The sequence below is a fragment of the Mytilus galloprovincialis genome, chromosome 8, assembly GCF_965363235.1.
Source record: "Mytilus galloprovincialis chromosome 8, xbMytGall1.hap1.1, whole genome shotgun sequence".
In the NCBI taxonomy this organism is placed as follows: domain Eukaryota; kingdom Metazoa; phylum Mollusca; class Bivalvia; order Mytilida; family Mytilidae; genus Mytilus; species Mytilus galloprovincialis.
Window position 1 is genome coordinate 15,422,357 of NC_134845.1, and position 19,542 is coordinate 15,441,898.

General features: G+C 29.8%; 1 protein-coding gene across 6 annotated transcripts in view; it reads right to left on the minus strand.

Moving 5' to 3' along the window:
* The window catches only part of LOC143085157 (exocyst complex component 1-like), an 80,784-nt gene that overhangs the window by 44,472 nt on the left and 16,770 nt on the right, over nucleotides 1-19,542 (minus strand). Inside the window, exons 3-14 of one of the 6 annotated variants that reach the window (XM_076261357.1) lie at nucleotides 18,962-19,020; nucleotides 17,685-17,702; nucleotides 15,997-16,056; nucleotides 11,316-11,420; nucleotides 10,762-10,888; nucleotides 9,854-9,937; nucleotides 8,483-8,636; nucleotides 7,581-7,601; nucleotides 5,975-6,099; nucleotides 4,603-4,725; nucleotides 2,821-2,892; nucleotides 971-1,587 (exon numbers count right to left, since the gene is read on the minus strand). In XM_076261357.1, coding sequence (XP_076117472.1) covers nucleotides 1,435-1,587; nucleotides 2,821-2,892; nucleotides 4,603-4,725; nucleotides 5,975-6,099; nucleotides 7,581-7,601; nucleotides 8,483-8,636; nucleotides 9,854-9,937; nucleotides 10,762-10,888; nucleotides 11,316-11,420; nucleotides 15,997-16,056; nucleotides 17,685-17,702; nucleotides 18,962-19,020 — 1,101 coding nt within the window. In that variant the 3' untranslated portion in view covers nucleotides 971-1,434. Of the gene's footprint in view, nucleotides 1-970; nucleotides 1,588-2,820; nucleotides 2,893-4,602; nucleotides 4,726-5,974; nucleotides 6,100-7,580; nucleotides 7,602-8,482; nucleotides 8,637-9,853; nucleotides 9,938-10,761; nucleotides 10,889-11,315; nucleotides 11,421-15,996; nucleotides 16,057-17,684; nucleotides 17,703-18,961; nucleotides 19,021-19,542 lie in introns of those variants that run through there. The other 5 variants (XM_076261359.1, XM_076261356.1, XM_076261358.1 and 2 more) reach the window with 5 other exon arrangements.

The window sequence follows — 19,542 nt, forward strand, 5'->3', positions numbered from 1 at the left end:
GAAACTCAAAAGAAATTGAAACAAAATGTCCCTAATCAAATGGAAAAATCAAAAACTCAAACACATCAAACGAATGGAAAAATAAATAATAATCTTTTTATACAAGTGCATTTTATTGAGCTTTTTTCTTCAAACCGAATGTTTTAATGATCATATACTTGTTTATGTAATTAATGGAATGTAGAAGCAAGTTCAGGCTGAAATGGGGAGTGTATCACATCTAAATTTTTCATATGATTTAAAATCTATTATTTTAGACAATTTCAAAACCACATTCACATTTTTTTTAAAAAAGGCAAGTGAACCGAACTGGGAGCAACAAATTAAAGTAAGAAAATGAAAGACAATTCAAAGCTTAAATGATCAATCAATAACGCAAGTGAACAAAATAACATCCTTAAACAATTATTGCAAAGTATTTTATGTCCGACTAGCTAGATTTATCATGAAACTTTACAAAGCCCAAAAAGTCTGGATGTGCCTAGTAAACTATGATGTATTTTATATTTTTCATCTTAATAACCCATTATCAAACACTTGTTAATGTACGCAAATATTTGAGAACTGCTTGTAGACATCAGAATATGTGACCTTTTAAGTAGCCCTAACTTTTTGAGGTAAGCTTAAAACAATTATTAGCATATGCTTTTAAAAGGATTTTTTTCAAAATTGATATAATCAAAATGTTTGTGCAGGTCATCTATTTGTCTAAGACCAATTTTTCCCTGAAAAAAACATATTGAGTTGTGAAACCCTTATTCGTAGCTCTTTGTTAGCTAGCTTTCTCGTTGTCAGCATATTCTTTTCATCTATGCTACTAAAGGCTTCTTATCTAGATGCACTAAATTTTGCACAAAATTTGATCTCCAATAAATTCTTCTTAAAGCATTGTATTTGACGCATAATAACCATTAATTAACACTATTAAGTGCATTGTGATATAAGACTACCAATGACACATAAAAAGCAGTTCATTTAGATATCTTTATTACAACACAATAATATTGCACTTTATTAACAAGCAAGCACTGACATACATTCATTGTATATATATAAACTAGTATCACATGCATAACATACTAAATTGATTTTCAATTCCATTTGAATTAATTCAATATGTGCAAATTAAAGATAGCAGTGTTACAATTATCTTGCACTTATCAACTATGTTGGCAAAATACCAACAAGAGGTATTTGCTTAGTTTCACATGTGTTTAATATGACAAATCCTAAATGGACTCTCAGTGTTTACAATTTGTCATAAGGTATAATCATTGGTATATATCACTCGCATAAATGTAAAAAAAAATTATCTGATGAAGGTAGAAACAGTAATAAACGAAACTATTTCAAACACTTGTTCATATAAATGTCTTTACTCTCCAGCTCTCAGTCTTAAATCTCTTGCATGTGTATTTTTCTGTAACTGACCTCTCAGTGTGCCTGAGCTATTTCTGAGAAGAATTGAAGAACATCAGTGACACTAAATGATAATGATATACCAGAATCTGGATAACATTTATTTATAAGGTCCTCATAATGTTTGATTTGTTTGATAAACTCCTCCTGCATTGAAAACCACACTACCTACAAAACAAAGATTTACATGTGTGAATTATTATGTGATTACAAACATTTCGATGTTCTGAGTTATATTTTTTAAGTATTGTAATATTTGACAATTTTCATCAAACTTTATTCATCATTCATCATTAGGAATAAACCATAAATATATCTAAAACTTATTCATTGGTTTTGTAATGTGTCTGTTTTGTCTTTGTTTTCAAGTTAAGGTGGTATGGGAGTCTAAAATAAAAATGATAGAGTTTGTTCATACTTTGCGAAAATGTAGTATCTATTGATATATGTTGAAAAATGTTATGAAAATGATAGGTCACCGCGCATTTTCTCAAGCTACAGGGTGTGACAAAATGACAAATTTTGTATGGATTATACAGAAAAAAACACAATTTTGTGATTAGAAACTAAACAAAATGATAGAATTGTTAAATACTTAAGGAGAAGATAGCTTTCAGACAATGCTTTGAGAATATCAAAAGAAAAGATAGGGTCACCGTACATTTTTTCCGGCTAAAATACAAAATAGGAAAATTCTATGTAGAATCCTTTAGAAAATGCACTGTTTTAGAGTTACCTCCCCTTAAAATGCCAATTTAATTTTTTTTTTAAAACAACCAAAAATAATCATCATTTGCAAAAATATCAATATTTATAAGTTATATTCTTATAAATAAGTTCTTTTAAATACAAATTCACATTAAATATCTGCCTTCCTGCATCAAATTTTGCTAACTTGATAAAAAATCTGGACCTTTGGTTCTCTGTTTTTTACAATCCAAGATAGAGGAAGACACCCATACCACCTTAAGTTTTATAACTTAACCTTCAGAAGCACCCGAGATCAACCCCAGTTTAAAGTAGGGTTTGTGTTGCTTAGTCTTTATTTTTTTTGTTGTGTTCTGTTGTTTGTCTGTTTGTCTTTTTTTCTTTTGGCCATGTTTGTGTTTGTGTCAGTTTATTTTCAATCTGTGAGTCTGATTGTCCCTCTGGAATCTTTTAGCCCCTCTTTTATGACTTTTGAACATCGTTATATATCTGTTGCCTTTATTTATCCCTGGGTTTTGGTCTGTAACACTGATTTGCTTTTTTCTATCTATTTATGACTTTTGATATACTACTGTTGCCTTTATTTATCCCTTCGTTTTGTACTGTAACAATGATTTGTTTTTTTCTAAATTGATCGATGAATTTTGGACACCGGTATACTACTGTTGCCTTTATCAAATATTTATCTTTTACCTGTAACAAATTTTCTTCTTCACATAAATGTTTTTCTACTTTTTTGTAAACATGGTCCAAGCCTTTCTTCACCTAGAAAAAAATTTGGCATCTTTAAAGTCATGTTTTAATTCAAATAACTCTCTTAGAAATTAAAAGCAATATCGTGTACTGAACCTCATCTAGCATATTAATCTATTGCAATAAAAAATCATAATATCTAATAAAATTTGTAGATTTAGCTAACAAAGTCCTTATATTTGTATAAAGCAACACTAGTTTATAGTGATAAATTGTTTTAACGTTGAATAAGCTACAATTAAAAATTGCTTGCTGGTCCCTCTCTGTGATTACCATTAGATCACTCTGGTTCATTTCCCAATCAATCTATCATCAAAGGAAGATTAATGATTCAATTTTCATTCATAGTCTTTTTCAAAAATGATGAACCGTTATTATATTGGTATGTAATCAGTTTAAACGTTTCAAATTTAAGAAATCATATTCGTACATCAATGTTTTTGATACATCAATAACAAAAACTGAAATATAGTGAATTGATACATTTTGTAATTATTCAAAATTATATCAGAAACCTAAACTTAATTATAAAAAAATGAACCTGTTAAGGGAAGACAATACTCGCATAACTTTTTCGAATTGGCACATAATACAACGGAATGTCACTCTTGCATACAAATGGCACATCAATATAATTAATTAGCTGTGCAATCATGCTCCACCTTCAATGATGTTTCTAAATTATGAATATAACCAAAAGTTGTTAATCTATAGATAGTGAAGACTAATGAAAGCTAACCCACTGTAAAAATATTTCTTTGCAATTTTTTAAAACTTCCTCAGAAAGACTTTCATAGCTCAAAATTAACGTTTTTACACAATATGTGAATAAAGTAGTTAAAGATTATTCCCTTCTCAAAGTGTAAGATGCAATAGAAATCTTATACTTGCACCATCTTACCGAAATACGGATTTAATTAAGTCCTGAACATTTTGACATTTCTTCGTTAATTTTCATCAAAACCGGTTTTATACAAATCACAAGTACGTGTTAAGATCCGACTAAATACCTATTTCCCGATATGGTCAGGTAAATTTGCTACCTCATCTAGATATTAATGTCATAGATATATCTCTTAACAAATCTCAAACTGAGAATTGACTTGAATAGTCCTGATTTCCACAGACACTTTTGAATGAATAAAGTTTGTTTAAACAAGTCGTGTATCCTGTAGTAATGTACTTCTACCAAGACACAACTATATATATCCCACCAATGTATCTACATACCTCATGAACTTTCTGCCAAAGATATTGATCATTCACAACATAACACGCTTAAGACCACATTGTTATAGGCTAATATATAATATATTGGCAGATTACTGCCTCATTTATGTATACTTTACAATAAGTTAGTTTTTAGGTTTGAATTGTTTTACATTGTCATTTTGGGGTCTTTTATAGCTGACTATGCGGTATGGGATTTGGGATTTGATCATTGTTGAAGGCCGTACGGTGACCTATAATTGTTAATTTTTGTGTCATTTTGGTCTCTTGTAGAAAGTTGTCTCATTGGCAATCATACCATTTCTCCTTTTTTTATATTTACAATAACATTATTCATTAAACCTAATTAAACTTCTAGAGCTGGGACAATTGCCTTGTAGTATAAATTAGGTTTAGGAATATTGTTACTTAAACTACAGTAATGTATTATATATCTTTAAGACTTTGAAGAATATTTACTATTTTCTGTTAGGGCTAACTTAGTCTCCTTACCTCTTTTCCAGAATATTCCTTGATAACTTTTCTCAGTTCTTGTTTACTGAATGCTAACTGGTATCCAACTTCTTCTGGTTTGACACCTGATGCAATTTTACTTTCTACTCCTTCAAAAAATACCTGCAAAATATTGATATGTGTAAATGTTCCAGACCAAATGAGTATTTGGACCATACGCGTACGAGTATACGCGTATGGTCCAGTACTAGCTGACCATACATGTGATTGGATCATATGGGTTATATTTAAAAAAAAATATCAAAATCTTTATTTTTAGTTTTACAAATTGTTATTATTACAATTAGATGGATAAACTGAATAAACGAACAATTGAAATTAAACATTTTGTTTAATTGTATATCTGAATCCTATTTTGGTAGACTCGCCCAAGGTGCATGACACTTGCTACAACAAGTAACGTAATATTTTTTACATGTAAAAATGTAGATGTTTGCAGTTCGTGCATGTTCCTTTGCATTTGCATTTTTTTGGTAGTAAAGTTGCTAAACGTTCTAAAACAACTGTTATGTTTACTTCAGATATCTTCAATTTCAGTGATCATAATTCAATTAATGTATAACTGATCGACATGCTAAATACAAGAGATTAACAGAGTTGATAAGCGTGATTTTTTTTAAATAGTTAAAATATAAAGTTTTTATTTCAATTACAATTGAACTTTTTTATATTAATTTGAGAGTTAAGTTATGTTCAACTGTAATATGCATTTGTATCTTATAAACTTGACCAACTTCTTAATATTAGTCAGGCCGTACGTGTACGGTCCGACTGTATGGGTATTTTGAAAAAGTATGCATATGGTCCAGACCGTACACGTACGGTCCAAATACTCATACGGTCTGGAACATAAACATTATTTTTAATCTTATTTCTCAAAATGTTTAGAACCTAGATTTTTGTTTTTCAAAATATTAGTTGACAGACAGTATCAATTAATCCTATTTTTAAAATATCTATCATTTAGAATTTGGTTCGGCATCAAAAGATGAAGGTATGCAAGACTTTGAAAAAAAGATATTCTCATCTGCCCTTGACCTCAGTGAACATCAGTTTTCCAAAAGTCAATAAAACCACATATCTACCTCATTTAAAAAAAACAATAGTTGTATAGTATTGTCCATCCTATTGTTTGAAGTAAAAAACAGTGTCCTTAATATATTGGCAAGATATAATGAACATTCTGATGAGTGTTGCTCATAATCTATGTCATCCATTTCATAATTAGGTAAATATTTGCCTAATCACCAGATATGTGACCCAATACCCAATACCCAATTCAAATATTTATATTTTTGGGGTTGTTTCAATGATGTTTATCTTAAATCTTCTTTATTCATTACAGTAATACCTGAATTTTCTCCAGTGGTCTACCCAGTAAATTTGTAGTGTAAACTGATAAGTTGTCTTGATAGATCTGCTTAGCTTCCTTTCTATCTCCATCTAGACACGGAATCTTTAACTGTGACAATACGGCTTAAAAACAGAAAAACAGATAATTAATTAAAGAGAGGGACGAAAGATACCAAAGGGACAGTCAAACTCATAAATCTAAAACAAACTGACAACGCCATGGCTAAAAATGAAAAAGACAAACAGAAAAACAATAGTACACATGACACAACATAGAAAACTAAAGAATAAACAACACGAACCCCAATGTACAACAGTAATATCCTAAGCCAATGGCTGTAGCTTTCATGTATTATTCCTTTAAGTGCAAGGATTCATAAAAGTAGGTTGACTATTTCTATACAAAATTTAAAAAAAAACAAATAAATTTTATATTAAATCATGACTTACTGCATTTTAGATTTGATAGAAAGCAAAATAAAAGACACTATCCATCTTTTGGATGGGAATACTACACTCACTTGCAAGTATACACTGACAATATCAAAATCATTGAACTTTTATGTTTTTATAAAGAATTCAGGCTGCAATGGTAAATTAAAATTTCAAACTGAAAAAAATATGCCATGTAAAGTAATTTGTTTCTAATGATAAATAATATAGGATGCCAATAAACGTTTTGAAGGTTTAGATTTCACATTATACAAGTACCTTACTAGGAAAGCCACCATTTAAAATTTTTGGGATATGTATTTTCTCGCAAATAAACAAGAAATTAACATTTGCAGCCTCCACATTTTCTTTTTGTCAACATGCAAACCATTCTGAAGCATACAAAAGGTATAACAATGTCTAGTGTTTATGTTTGACATTGTTTGACATTGTGAGAATACATATGACGTCTCATTGTTTAGATGCTGAAGACGATGCAATAGTTTCGCTGACTTTTTCATTTATGTCATTGTCAGCCAAAATATTTATTTAAATGAAATATATTTTAATATGTGCATTAGAATGAAGATAGCCAAATTGTATTTAAGCTTATCCTTCATAAAACCTGATTTTACAAAGGCCAAACTTAAAATACAATACAGTTTCTCCTAATTCTACTCAAGATACACTTTTCCATAAATGAAAATTAGCACACCTTTATCATCAATATAAAACAGTAACATATATATTCCCTTTCAATTGAGTTTGAAATTTAAATACCGACACTAATTATATCATACACCCATAACACCAATAACATCAAAATATCATAAATAAGGATAATTCTTTTTCTCCCTGAAATATGAAGGGTATCATAAACAAGACAAAAACTGCAGGAAATGTGAACACAAATTTTTGTTGTTTGTCAACTACCTTTTATGATATCATTGCTGTAAGTGAGAAAGATATGGGCAATGACTTTTTTCCCTAAAAAGGTTCATCTTTTTTATCACTTTGTACAAACCATTTAGCCATTTTTGTATATAAGGTAATTTAAAAATGGCTAATGCAGCTCTACTGCATAATCAATTTTTTTTTTTTAAGTTTTAAATATCAATTTAGTGATATATTAAAAGCAGAAAGGCCTTTTATTGTGCAGTAAATATACTTACAAAACATGTGATGGAAGTTTTCTGAAACAGAAAAAAAGAGATATGTCTTACTCAGCTTATAACACTAGTGGTGCCCCTATTTTGACAAATTTGTTTACCTGCTATTACTGTTTGTATTGTTCACATATAGTTATCAATACAATGGAATTTTGAGCGACTGGCATACAAGTGAGAAGTGTAGCTTGCTATAAAACCATGTTTAATGCACCATTTTCTCCATAAGAAAATGTCTGTAACAAGTCAGGAATATGACAGTTGTTATTCATTCGTTTGATGTGTTTGGGCTTTTGATTTTGCCATTGGATAAGGGATTTTCTATTTTGAATTTTCCTCAGTGTTTTGTATTTTTGTGATTCTACTTTTCACCAGTTTTTAAAGATCATGTATATGTAACTTTACTTGAAATATAGTATAAAAAGTTTAAGCAGCATTCGCTTTTAAGTTCAGACATAATATAATTTACATGCATTCATTAAATGTTGGACATCCTGCATTTATCAGGCTTTACTCCTTTACTGAACTTGACCCAGTAGTTTCAGAGAAAACATTTTGTAAAAATTTACCATAATTAATTAAATTTACCAAAAACGGATAAAAATTGACTATAAAGGGCAATTACTCCTTAAGGCAACTGACAACTTTACCCATGTTGACTTATTTGTAAATTTTACTTTGCTGTACATTATTGCATTTACAGTTTATCTCTATGATTAATAATAATGAAAATAATAACCAAAAACTGAAAAATTTTCTTAAAATTACCAATTCAGGGGTAGCAACCCAACAACAAGTTGTCTGATTTGTCTGAAAAATTTAGGGCAGGATAGGTCTTTGGGCCAGGTGAGCTAAAACAGCTGAATAATAACTGAACTATTAATGGTAGAAATACATTATATACTTACCTAACATAACAACTTCTCTTGGAGTTTTCCCATGTTCTGTTGAAACCCTATCAATTTGTTGATATACAACTTTAACTAGAGCAGAGTAAGACTTGTCTAGATGTGTGTGCCTATCTGATCCTTTAAATATACTTTCTGCCTGATTAGCAAATTCCTGTATAAAACAAATACTGTTAAAATAACTCATAGTCTCCAATCACTCCAATAACCTCACCAGTTTGCTGTGTGCAAATGAATCATATGACTGTCTTTCCTTTTAACTCAAATTGTATTCAATTTAAATCACAATAATGATCAATATTACTTTTACAGGAATTCTCATATCTTCACACAAAACTGCACACACTGAAATGTCTCACCTGCATTTCATTGATTATATGTTGAAAGTTTCAAAGATAAAGGTTTAAAAAAAAGCATCACAGAAACTCAGGTCAAATAAATAAACAGACATATATCCCTTCAAATAGTTTTTTACACAAAAAACAGTAGACCTATTGCATAAGATAATTGAAAAACAGAAAAAAATGTAAAAGAGACATTGACCAATTAACCATGAAAACTACGTCAAGGTCAGATGATACCTACACTACAGACCAAAACAACTTAGAATCATTCCATACATGAATTACAGGTAACCTATTGATTATAGTAATTGAAAAACAGACCAAATCACAAAAACTTGAGATTGACCAATAAACTATGAAATTGAGGTCAAGGTCAGATGAAACCTGTCAGACCAACATATAGCTATTTCAGTCATTTCATACACAACATACAGTTAACCAACTGCTTATAGTATTTGAGAAACGGACCTAATTACATAACTTTAACTGTGACCACTGATCCATGAAATGAGGCCAAGGTATGGTGAATCCGATGTGTGAGGTGTGTAGACATTTCTAGGAACCCTTTCACCAAATATTGTTATCCTATTTCTAATAATAATTGAGAAATTCACAGGACATAAAAACTCAGAAATGATTATAAGCAATTGCTGAATCATGAAAATTAGGTTAGGGATATTGGACATATTACAGACGAAAAACTTCATAACATAAGATATGAAGCATCCAACCTTCTATAAAATATTAAGCTTCAAACAAATAGTTTCCCCTGCCACCACCACTAGATACCTATGTCTTTCATACTGGGACTTTTATTGCAGGCAAGACAAAAATGATATATGTGAGAATCCTATATCAGAAATCAAAATAACAATCACTACAAAAGAATGTGTGACAAATTTACTGACACACAGTCTACTGATGTATTCATAATCATTTAAATAGCATATATGTTTGTTTGCCACACAATATAATTCTTGTTTCTATTTGTTAATCAGAATTGTTAATATTTTGAAAACAAGCTTACCCCAAAGTTATGTACAAATCCAATGATACCACATCTGCTTTTCTTCTGAACTTTATAATCTTCTATTGCAGCTATTTGGTTTTGCTATTAAATTAAAAAAAATAGCATCATAACCATACCTCTTAACCTCTTACCAGAGAGTGTTTTAAAATTGTCAGATACATTGTCAACCTGAAGTTGTTTAAATTCATAAAGGTAAGTCTGTTTAATAATCACATAAACAAATATATCAACTTTGAACATACAAGCCCTTGTCAAGCTAATGTTTAGTTTTCTGTGGAATCTTTTATTGACTAATGTGAGTTTTTCACAGGTATCTGATTACTGCAAATACCATTTTTATCTCAACTGTTAAAATACTATTCTTTTATGTAAATATATAAATATAAATATAAAGATATGGTATGAGAGCCCAATCCAAGTCACAATGTATTAAAAGTAAACAATTATAGGATAATAAAGGATTTCAAAGGAAACACTTTAAATTTTCTATATTTTAATGATTACTGTAAATGCAGAATTGAGCAAATTTATTTTTTTTATTTTCATAAAAAATGCAATAGAAAAAAGGCTTCACAAAACAAAAACAAATCTTATGTTTTGATAGCATTATTGGATTGTAGTCGTTTCTAAAATCACAATAATTAATCTTGTATTTGTGTCATTTATTGTAATGATAATTCTTAATGCCAACACAGATGAGTCTTTTTGCCTCTCGTACAGACACCCTCTTCAGCAATGATAAACATTTATAATCAATGCACATTTGTTTCCCATTTTTCTAATTTTGGGATAAATAGACACTATATTCCCCATTCTGTTTTTTTTTATTTGTGAATAATGGTAGTATATTCCCTATTCACAGCTTATAATTTAATATTCATATCAAGCCTAATTACAGTACTTACAACAAATTTATCAAAGTTTCTCTTAATTTTCACTAAACAGCTTGCAAATGTAACACTGAGAAAGGATCCAGCATCTTGTGCATTGTTAACATGTTGACTCATTCTTACTAGCATGTACATGGAGTAACTGTTAAAACAAATTACAATTAAATATATCAATACTACTGATTTTTCTTTTAATTTTTTCTTTCATATTCTGAGAAAATTTGTTATTTGTTACTATTTCACTTAAACTGAAAACTTCATATTATCCAAACTATAAAACCTGTCAAAAATGACATAGCAGTCCTTCATTATCACTGAACTAGTATATTTATTTGTTAAAGGGTCAGCTGAAGGACGCTTTCTGGTGCAGGAATTTCTCGCTGCATTAAAGACCTGTTGGTGACCTTCTGCTGTTGTCTGCTCTATGGTCGGGTTGTTTTCTCTTTGAAACATTCCCCATTTCCATTCTCAATTTTATCTTGTTTTTTAAGATATATTCAGAATAAGAAAAATCAGGTTGATCATCATGGCCAGTCTTGCAATGGTATGTAACATAAACATGAACTTACAATCCATCCAATTTATCAGCATAGAAAATAAATCCCTCTAATTCTTCCTCCAGATTGGTAAATAATTCACCCATCATTTTTCTTACTTCTTCATTTATTTGTCTCCTGTAAAAACATATCATCTTATTTTTAATATACAAATATCTATGTTCCATAAAAAACTCAAGTAACCATTTTTTTCTGCAATTGGCAAAGAGATAAAATATTCCTCATGTTCCTGTAAAATGCATAGCATTGTAAAAATGTAAATTGGAAAAAGATTAACTGACACAAATTAGTAAAACTATTGAACCTATCATCATAAAAATGATTCTAACAGTAAGCAAATTGAACCTATAATAATAAATTTTAATTATTCAAACCATAAGCAGCAGCTGTTAATTACTTATCTACCAGTTCACCTGATGGGAATTATGAACTAAATAAGAAAATTTTGAAATAGTGAACATTGTCATCATATGTGAGTCATACAAAAATGAAACAATAGAAGAGTATACTTTAATTACTGATTTTGAATATACATTGTGTAAGATAGGTTTCCAATACAACAAAATATATGTAGAATGTGTCCATGAGACACAGATGATGCCCCTTTTGCATATAACTTTATAAAAAGCCTTTACTTTGAGAGCAGTAAAAGTGGCGCCACTGAAATTCAATCATGATCTGTATTATGTGATAATAGGCATAATGTAGTAATTTCATAATCTTTGGTTAATGCAAACTTACGAAAACCAATTTTGACACTTATGTAGGGACACGTGTAACACTAATATGCCTATCTGGGAATGTGGGGGGGAGTAAAAAAAAGCTTGCAAATTATAGTCCTGAAACTTAAAAATAGTTTCCTGAGTTGTAATATTAAATGTCTTTTGAGATTAATTAGCTTTGTACCAAAACATACATACTTGGTATACAATTTTTTAACTGTTTTCAAAAACACAATCATACATATTTATATATTTACAGTAAAGCATGCATAACAAAACACACTTAGTCTAAAAAGTACATGTACAACAGAAAATTGTATGAGCACTTGTTTGTGTATAAGAAAAAGAGAAAATTATGTTAATTTCAAAAAAGATGGGACTTAGTATAAAATTTGAAAGACTATGATGAAAGCATACCATATCAAATAGATTTTTCACCTCCTTTAATGTAATTTGAAGACTCATTTTAAACTTTATATTTCCTGTAAAAATAGTGGAAGCTTTTACTGTATGTTTAAGTCTATCATTTCCAGTAAGAGCTTTAATTAAACTATGTAATTTGTTATTTTGAATCTTACTTAAGGTAGCACAATACAAAGATTTTTTTACTTCTAATCACTAACCTTTGAAATGCTGTAACTTTCTTATGAATGCATAGAAAATAATAAAAGAGGTATATATAGATAGATAAAAGATTAATCTTTTAAATGAATGTAATATTTTTATTATGCAATCATTATGTAATCAATTATTATGTAATTAGAGGCAAAATCTGGGTAAGTTCACTTGAAAGAATTTAGCTCTATCATCTCTTTAACTATACAGAAAATTTTATTAGAACATACTCACCCCTTCTCGTCCAATGAAAAGTCAGTTTTTCACCCTCTAATTTTCATAGTACATGGTTTTCCATGCACTATAAAATACTATACATGAATGACTTTTCATTGTCAGTTAATTATGAAAGTGAACTCTAAATAACTGCCCTAATGAAGTATACAAACACCTGAGGCATTTTCCGTTGGAAAAGAGCCTACTGTTTAAAGATGAAAGGGCTAAGATTAAAACACATTATTTTGAATTTTGCAAATTTTCATAAATGTTCTAATGATACACATATACAATAATTAAAAACAAAGTCGGTAAGGATGGAGGTAAAATAATATTTATTTATTATAAACCGGGCATTTGAGGGATATTTATTTTCTTTCAAGAAATTAATTTCAGACTGATACATAAAGCAAAGGATTTTTTTTACAGAGAAACACAATGCATATAAAGTTATCAATAAAAACATATGCATTTAACGTTGAATGGTCTGAATTAAAATGCTTATACAGAGTTTTATATTTATAAAAAAAAATCAAATTTCAAAAAGGGGACTTATATAACATTGTGTTGCTTTTTAAAATAAAAAAAATCTCAAGATATATTAGAATTAAATTTTACCTGAAGCAGAAGAAAACAATTTATCTATTCGGTCCTCACAAACTATGTCAGTGCTATTTCATTTCATCCATTGAAATGATGATTACGTATGCTTTGGTTCATTATAAAATGTGAACTCTTTTTAAGGTTTGAATATTGCAATGGGAAAGGCTAATTTTGTAAGGTCACTCGAAAGTGTGAATATGTTCTAAATTGGTCAGACAATACTTGGTCATGTTTTATGAAGATTTAAGCCCTCGGCTTCGCCTTGGGCTTAAATCTTCATAAAACATGACCAAGTATTGTCTAACCTATAAACGAAATCTTAATTAACACATCATGGGCTTCAAAAGGGTGTCTCAGATTGTCTCTATGGTATTCCATTCTCTCATAAATCTCTAATTAGTGTAAACATCCTAACCACATAAAAGAAGATAATGTTTAATTAGGTGTAAAATTTGTTCTATACATTCTATCTGAAATCTGAGACACCCTTTTGTAGATAATGGCCGTAGGAACAACATATAATAAAATCAACCCTCTAGGGATACCTATGAGGAAGCTAATTTCATTTGAAAGTGGAAATTTTGTGAACAATATTTTAGACACAGTTAACATTATAATTGGTTACATAATTGTTGCATAATACTAACATTGCATTAATTTGAAAGAGTAATCTGTTAACTACCCAAAACTACCACTTTCATAAATTTTCAAGCATTATTGAGAAAGTTACAGCATTTTAAAATTTTGGAGTTGGAGTTATAAAATCTTTGTATTGTGCTACCTTAAAAAGTAAAATCACGAAAAAACTAAACTCAGAGGAAAATCTAATCAGAAAGTCCATAATCACATGGCAAAATCAAATGACAAAACACATCAAAAACGAATAGACAAGAACTGTCATATTCCTGACTTGGTACAGGCATTTTCAAATGTCGAAAATGGTGGATTAAACCTGGTTTTATAGCACTAAACCTCTCCCCTTGATGACAGTCTTAACAAATTCTTTTATATTTACAATTGTGCATGAACTAAACAGGCATAATAAATAAAATAGTCAAAATATGGGTACATCAGTCATCATCTTGTAACAATTTTAAAAGGAACAATTTAACAGAAATCAAAAACATCTTTCTACAAACACATTCATTGATTCGCGTGCCAGACGTCAGAAAATTTTATATGTCACATATATTTGTCGTTCAATGTATATACAATTTTTTTTTTAAATTTCACAGGTGCAATATAGGGTTAAAAATCAAAAGTATGTAAGAAGTAATTTCAGGAAATAGACTGTTATTCAAAATAGTCCAAAAGTTATATAGAATTTATAAGAATCCACAAATAGTTCATTCCACTACGCGATTGAATAATTTTGACGTTTGTGGTTCAATGTATTTAACAGAGATCTATAATATATACATGTAATTATATGATATACTCGCAAACTAAATTTACTCATAATAAATTATATATATCATAAAATAAGTGCTGGCAGGAAAATATAAAAAAATAACATTCCAAAGTATCATACTCATACTAGCATAACAACAGCAAATGGCAGCATTCACAGGAGGATTTGAAGGATACAGAGTTACATATTTTCATAAGTTTATAAAAGAAAAATCAAAATCTTTAAGTTGAAATCATGATGATAAAATGTATAAAAAAAATTCTCACTTAGCTCAGCCATGTTATGCTGAAATACTCATCAATATTTTTAAGTAAGTGCTTCAATTCTGAATTGATTATTATCATTTTTTTTATATAGTTCAACACTATTTTTAAAAATCATATAAAATACTCTGCAAAGTTGACCTTAGAAGAGGTTGTTTTGGATTTTTATGGTAGTTTAAAATTGTTTCTTCAGTGATTTATTTGTTAAGTATACACAATGTAATAAACAGGACCCAAGACCTCAGATAAATGTTTATTTCGACCATAAAAACTAAATGGTGCTATCTTCTACATCTACAAAATGATCTCTTGTATAAAAAATCTTATGCTATTTCATCATGTTAATTATTTATTTGCAGTGAACTGTTGAGAAAAACAGAACCCTTGACTTCTGTTTAGTGAGTAATGGTAAAACAACTAAACTAGCCTTAATATCTTCATAGAAAAATACCATCTTTATAATTTTTCATTTAATTCCTGGGAACAATTTGCTTTACAATTTAGTGCTGTTATTAGTCCATTTAGTCCGAGTCATCAATGCGTTAAAGAAAGTTTTTTTTATATTTCTTTCCTTTATTTTATATTGAAGAAATAATAAATTTGTTTTGGGGACAATGACAGGGATATTAGGATTTATGTAGTCTTAAAATGCATACAACAGATAAAATAAAGGGTATGCTGATTTCCAGCTCTCTAGATGACATATTTGTGCTGGTGAATCACGTTAAAAAAATTGGTAAGGGAAACTAATCTGGTCTACACTGGGATTAAAGAGTTTTCTTTGTGGAGGTGGGAAAGCTTGCATGGAAGCCACATGACAACAATCAAACTGGTATGCTGTTCATTGTCCATGTCTGACTTACATTAGAACAGTTCTACGTTTCTGATATAAACCTTCACCTAAATTTTCCATAAAATACTCCCTAAAATATAAATGTCATCAAACATACTCATATGAGGTATTGAAAAACAAATGTTCACAAGATCAATGAAAAACTTATTACATCACCTGAATAAACTCTTTTATATATTTGCTTTAATAAATAACTGAACCATTTTATATTGATGTACACTGTAAACCCTATAGTTATTTTGTATGCCCTATAAGGATATATAGCTTTATCCTTGCCTTCTCTCCCAATATCCTGCCCAACAGTACAAGATGTTCTAAACTCTCAGATATTGAGATGATTTGAGATTTACCTTTGACTTTTCCAATTTTTTAATGCTGCTCTATCAAATAGAGATCAGCAATTGGTGTAACATGTTACATCTGTAATTCCATTTAAGAATTTGGATCCTCTTTTAAATTCGCTTTTAGAATTTGGATCCTTTTTTAAATTCACTTTTAGAATTTGGATCCTTTTTTAAATTCACTTTGAGAATTTGGATCCTAAATTTTTAAATTCACTTTTAGAATTTGGATCCTTTTTTATTGATAAATCATCTAGCAATGACTTGTTTTCAGTAACACGTACACAATAGAGAATATATATATAGCTTAGTTAAAACAGTTCCACAGCCAATAGATTACTTCAGAAGATCATATAGTGACTTCAAGATGTTGTTTGTAATTTTCTGCATTGTTGGGTTGACTATACACAACATCATTTGTTATTCATATTATTGCTGATGACCTATTATCTATTCTGTATTATAGTAGTTTATATGTATAAAACCCAGTATGTGTTGTTTGTGAAACTCGTTGCTCTTTTATGTGGTAACTGGGGTTTATATCTGAACAGTTTACCCTATCATTGTATCCAAGATTATTTTTGTGGCTGACCAACACAACAGGGATAGTTGTGACCTTTTTTTTTAAAGTTCTCAAAGCAGTTTATGAAGCTTATATGCAAGTAACAAAGATTCATTATTCCTCATTTCTAATATCCCTGATTAGTTACCAGTATATCAAGAGTATAAGAAAAATATTAGAAGCTCATACAAAGCTATATAAACTATTGCTTGCTTTGTAAATACCTAAAGTTAGTTTTATAGACAGAGTGAACTTTTCAATTTCAAATTTCAAAAGAGTCTTTTAAAGAGAAAATATTAAGTTTACAATACAATTTAAACCATACATGTGTTCTAAAATCTTACAAGTTGTTTATTTCTAATTCTATCTCGTCTAGAGATTTTGCAAAATAATTGTTGAATACAAAAATATGGTAATACTCTGTTACATGTCAGGAAAAGGCACTTTATAGCTTGCTGTTCGGTGTGAGCCAAGGCTACGAGTTGAAGACCATTCCTTGACCTATAATGGTTTACTTTTATAAATTGGGACTTGGATGGAGAGCTATCTCATTGGCACTCATACCACATTTTCCTATATCTCATAGCATTAATTTGTTAATTTTACAAAATCAATGCTGATTTGAATACTTGCATATATTATCAATTTCTCTTTATTTATTCTACCCGAATTAACTACTTGTAAGAAATGAGTTATGTGTTAGTATAGCATTGCTACTGTAAAAGTCAGATGACAGTCAGAAGTAAGATATCAGAGTTTATTACAACATACTCATCTATGTGCTTGTATACTTACTTAGCTACATGCTCAACTCTGGGTAAATAAACAACAATAATTTACATGTGGCTTAACAAACAAGTGAAACTGCGAGCTACTGCTCACTGATGATACCCTCGCCGCAAGTGGATAATATTAATAGTGTAAAAATATGCAAGCGTTCGGTAAACAGGAAGTTGTCGAGTGATGAATCTGAAAACGCATCACACGGTATAGCTGACTTATAAAAATCCTGAAACCAAATTTCAGAAATCCTTGTATTGTAGTTCCTGAGAAAAATGTGACGAAAATTTTCAACTTGGTTATCATGTGTAAAATCATACAAGTGTTCGGTAAACAGGAAGTTGTCGAGTAATGAATCTGAAAACGCATCACACGGTATAGCTGACTTATATAAATCCTGAAACCAAATTTCAGAAATCCTTGTATTGTAGTTCCTGAGAAAAATGTGACGAAAATTTTCAACTTGGTTATCATGTGTAAAATCATACAAGTGTTCGGTAAACAGGAAGTTGTCGAGTGATGAATCTGAAAACGCATCACACGGTATAGCTGACTTATATAAATCCTGAAACCAAATTTCAGAAATCCTTGTATTGTAGTTCCTGAGAAAAATGTGACGAAAATTTGCAACTTGGCTATCATGTGTAAAATCAGACAAGTGTTCGGTAAACAAAAAGTGGTCAAGTGATGAATCTGAAAACGCATCACACGGTATGGCTGACATATATAAATGTTGATACCAAATTACAGAAAGGGTGGATGTGTAGTTCCTGAGAAAAATGTGACGAAAGTTTCATGGGACGGACGGACTGACGGACGGACGGACGGACGGACTGATGGACGGACGGACGGACGGACAGACAGAGGTAAAACAGTATACCCCCCCTTTTTTAAAGCGGGGGTATAATACCCCCCCCCTTTTTTAAAGCGGGGGTATAATTAAAATGAAATATAGATTTCTTTCCAAAGTGTATAACATAAGAGTGCTTGCCGATAGGTATTTATTTTGGATGATGATGTCCTCAACTTAAGATATTAGTCTTTAAAGTTCTCTTTATCATGTTTATAGTCTTTACCTGTCTTAAATACTACATTTAAAGAATAACAGGAATCATGAACAATATGGACAGTAACCAATAGACCACACCAACACCCAAATAATACAAAAGTATTGTGAAACTTTTAGGTTTGTAGGTTGGTTTTTTTTTCATCTGAAACTCAGCATTAAATATGCTGGTTAAATTTAAAAAATGCTATCCTTTAGTGTTGAAATTGTATTTTTAAAATCTTACTCTATGACAGGAATTTCTTTTCTTGGCATCCATATATCTCCTGTCTCAGCCTCTTCTTCCTAGAAAAGATTATGCCAACAATATATGAAAACTTCTACATTTCAACATCATTTGAAAAAGATAATAATCAATAAAGTACAAACACATCAATATTCAATTGAATGCACCATATATTATTTACACTGGATTCAACTCTTTTTTTACAAAAGCTTATATTTAAAAGCATTTTTCTTGAACTATTTGTAGGTAATGACCTGAGTTAATTTAGTGGGTTTTTTTGGTTAAGGGAGGGGGGCTGTTTGTATTGAAGTAGCTATAAATGGTTTGTAGAACTATTGTACAATTAAGTTAATTTAAAGAAAAAAGAAATCCACACATTATCTTGACATTTCAATAAATTAATAATGTTTTAATTATAAACTCAGTATACCATATTTGTCTAGTTTTTCATAGATGAATTATAAACAACAGACATGAATTGAATACTTATATATAGAAACTGAATAAAAGTAGTAAACATTTAAATGTTGTGGATTTCGAACTTGTTTGAATCTGACATAAATAACTTATCATTTTCTTAG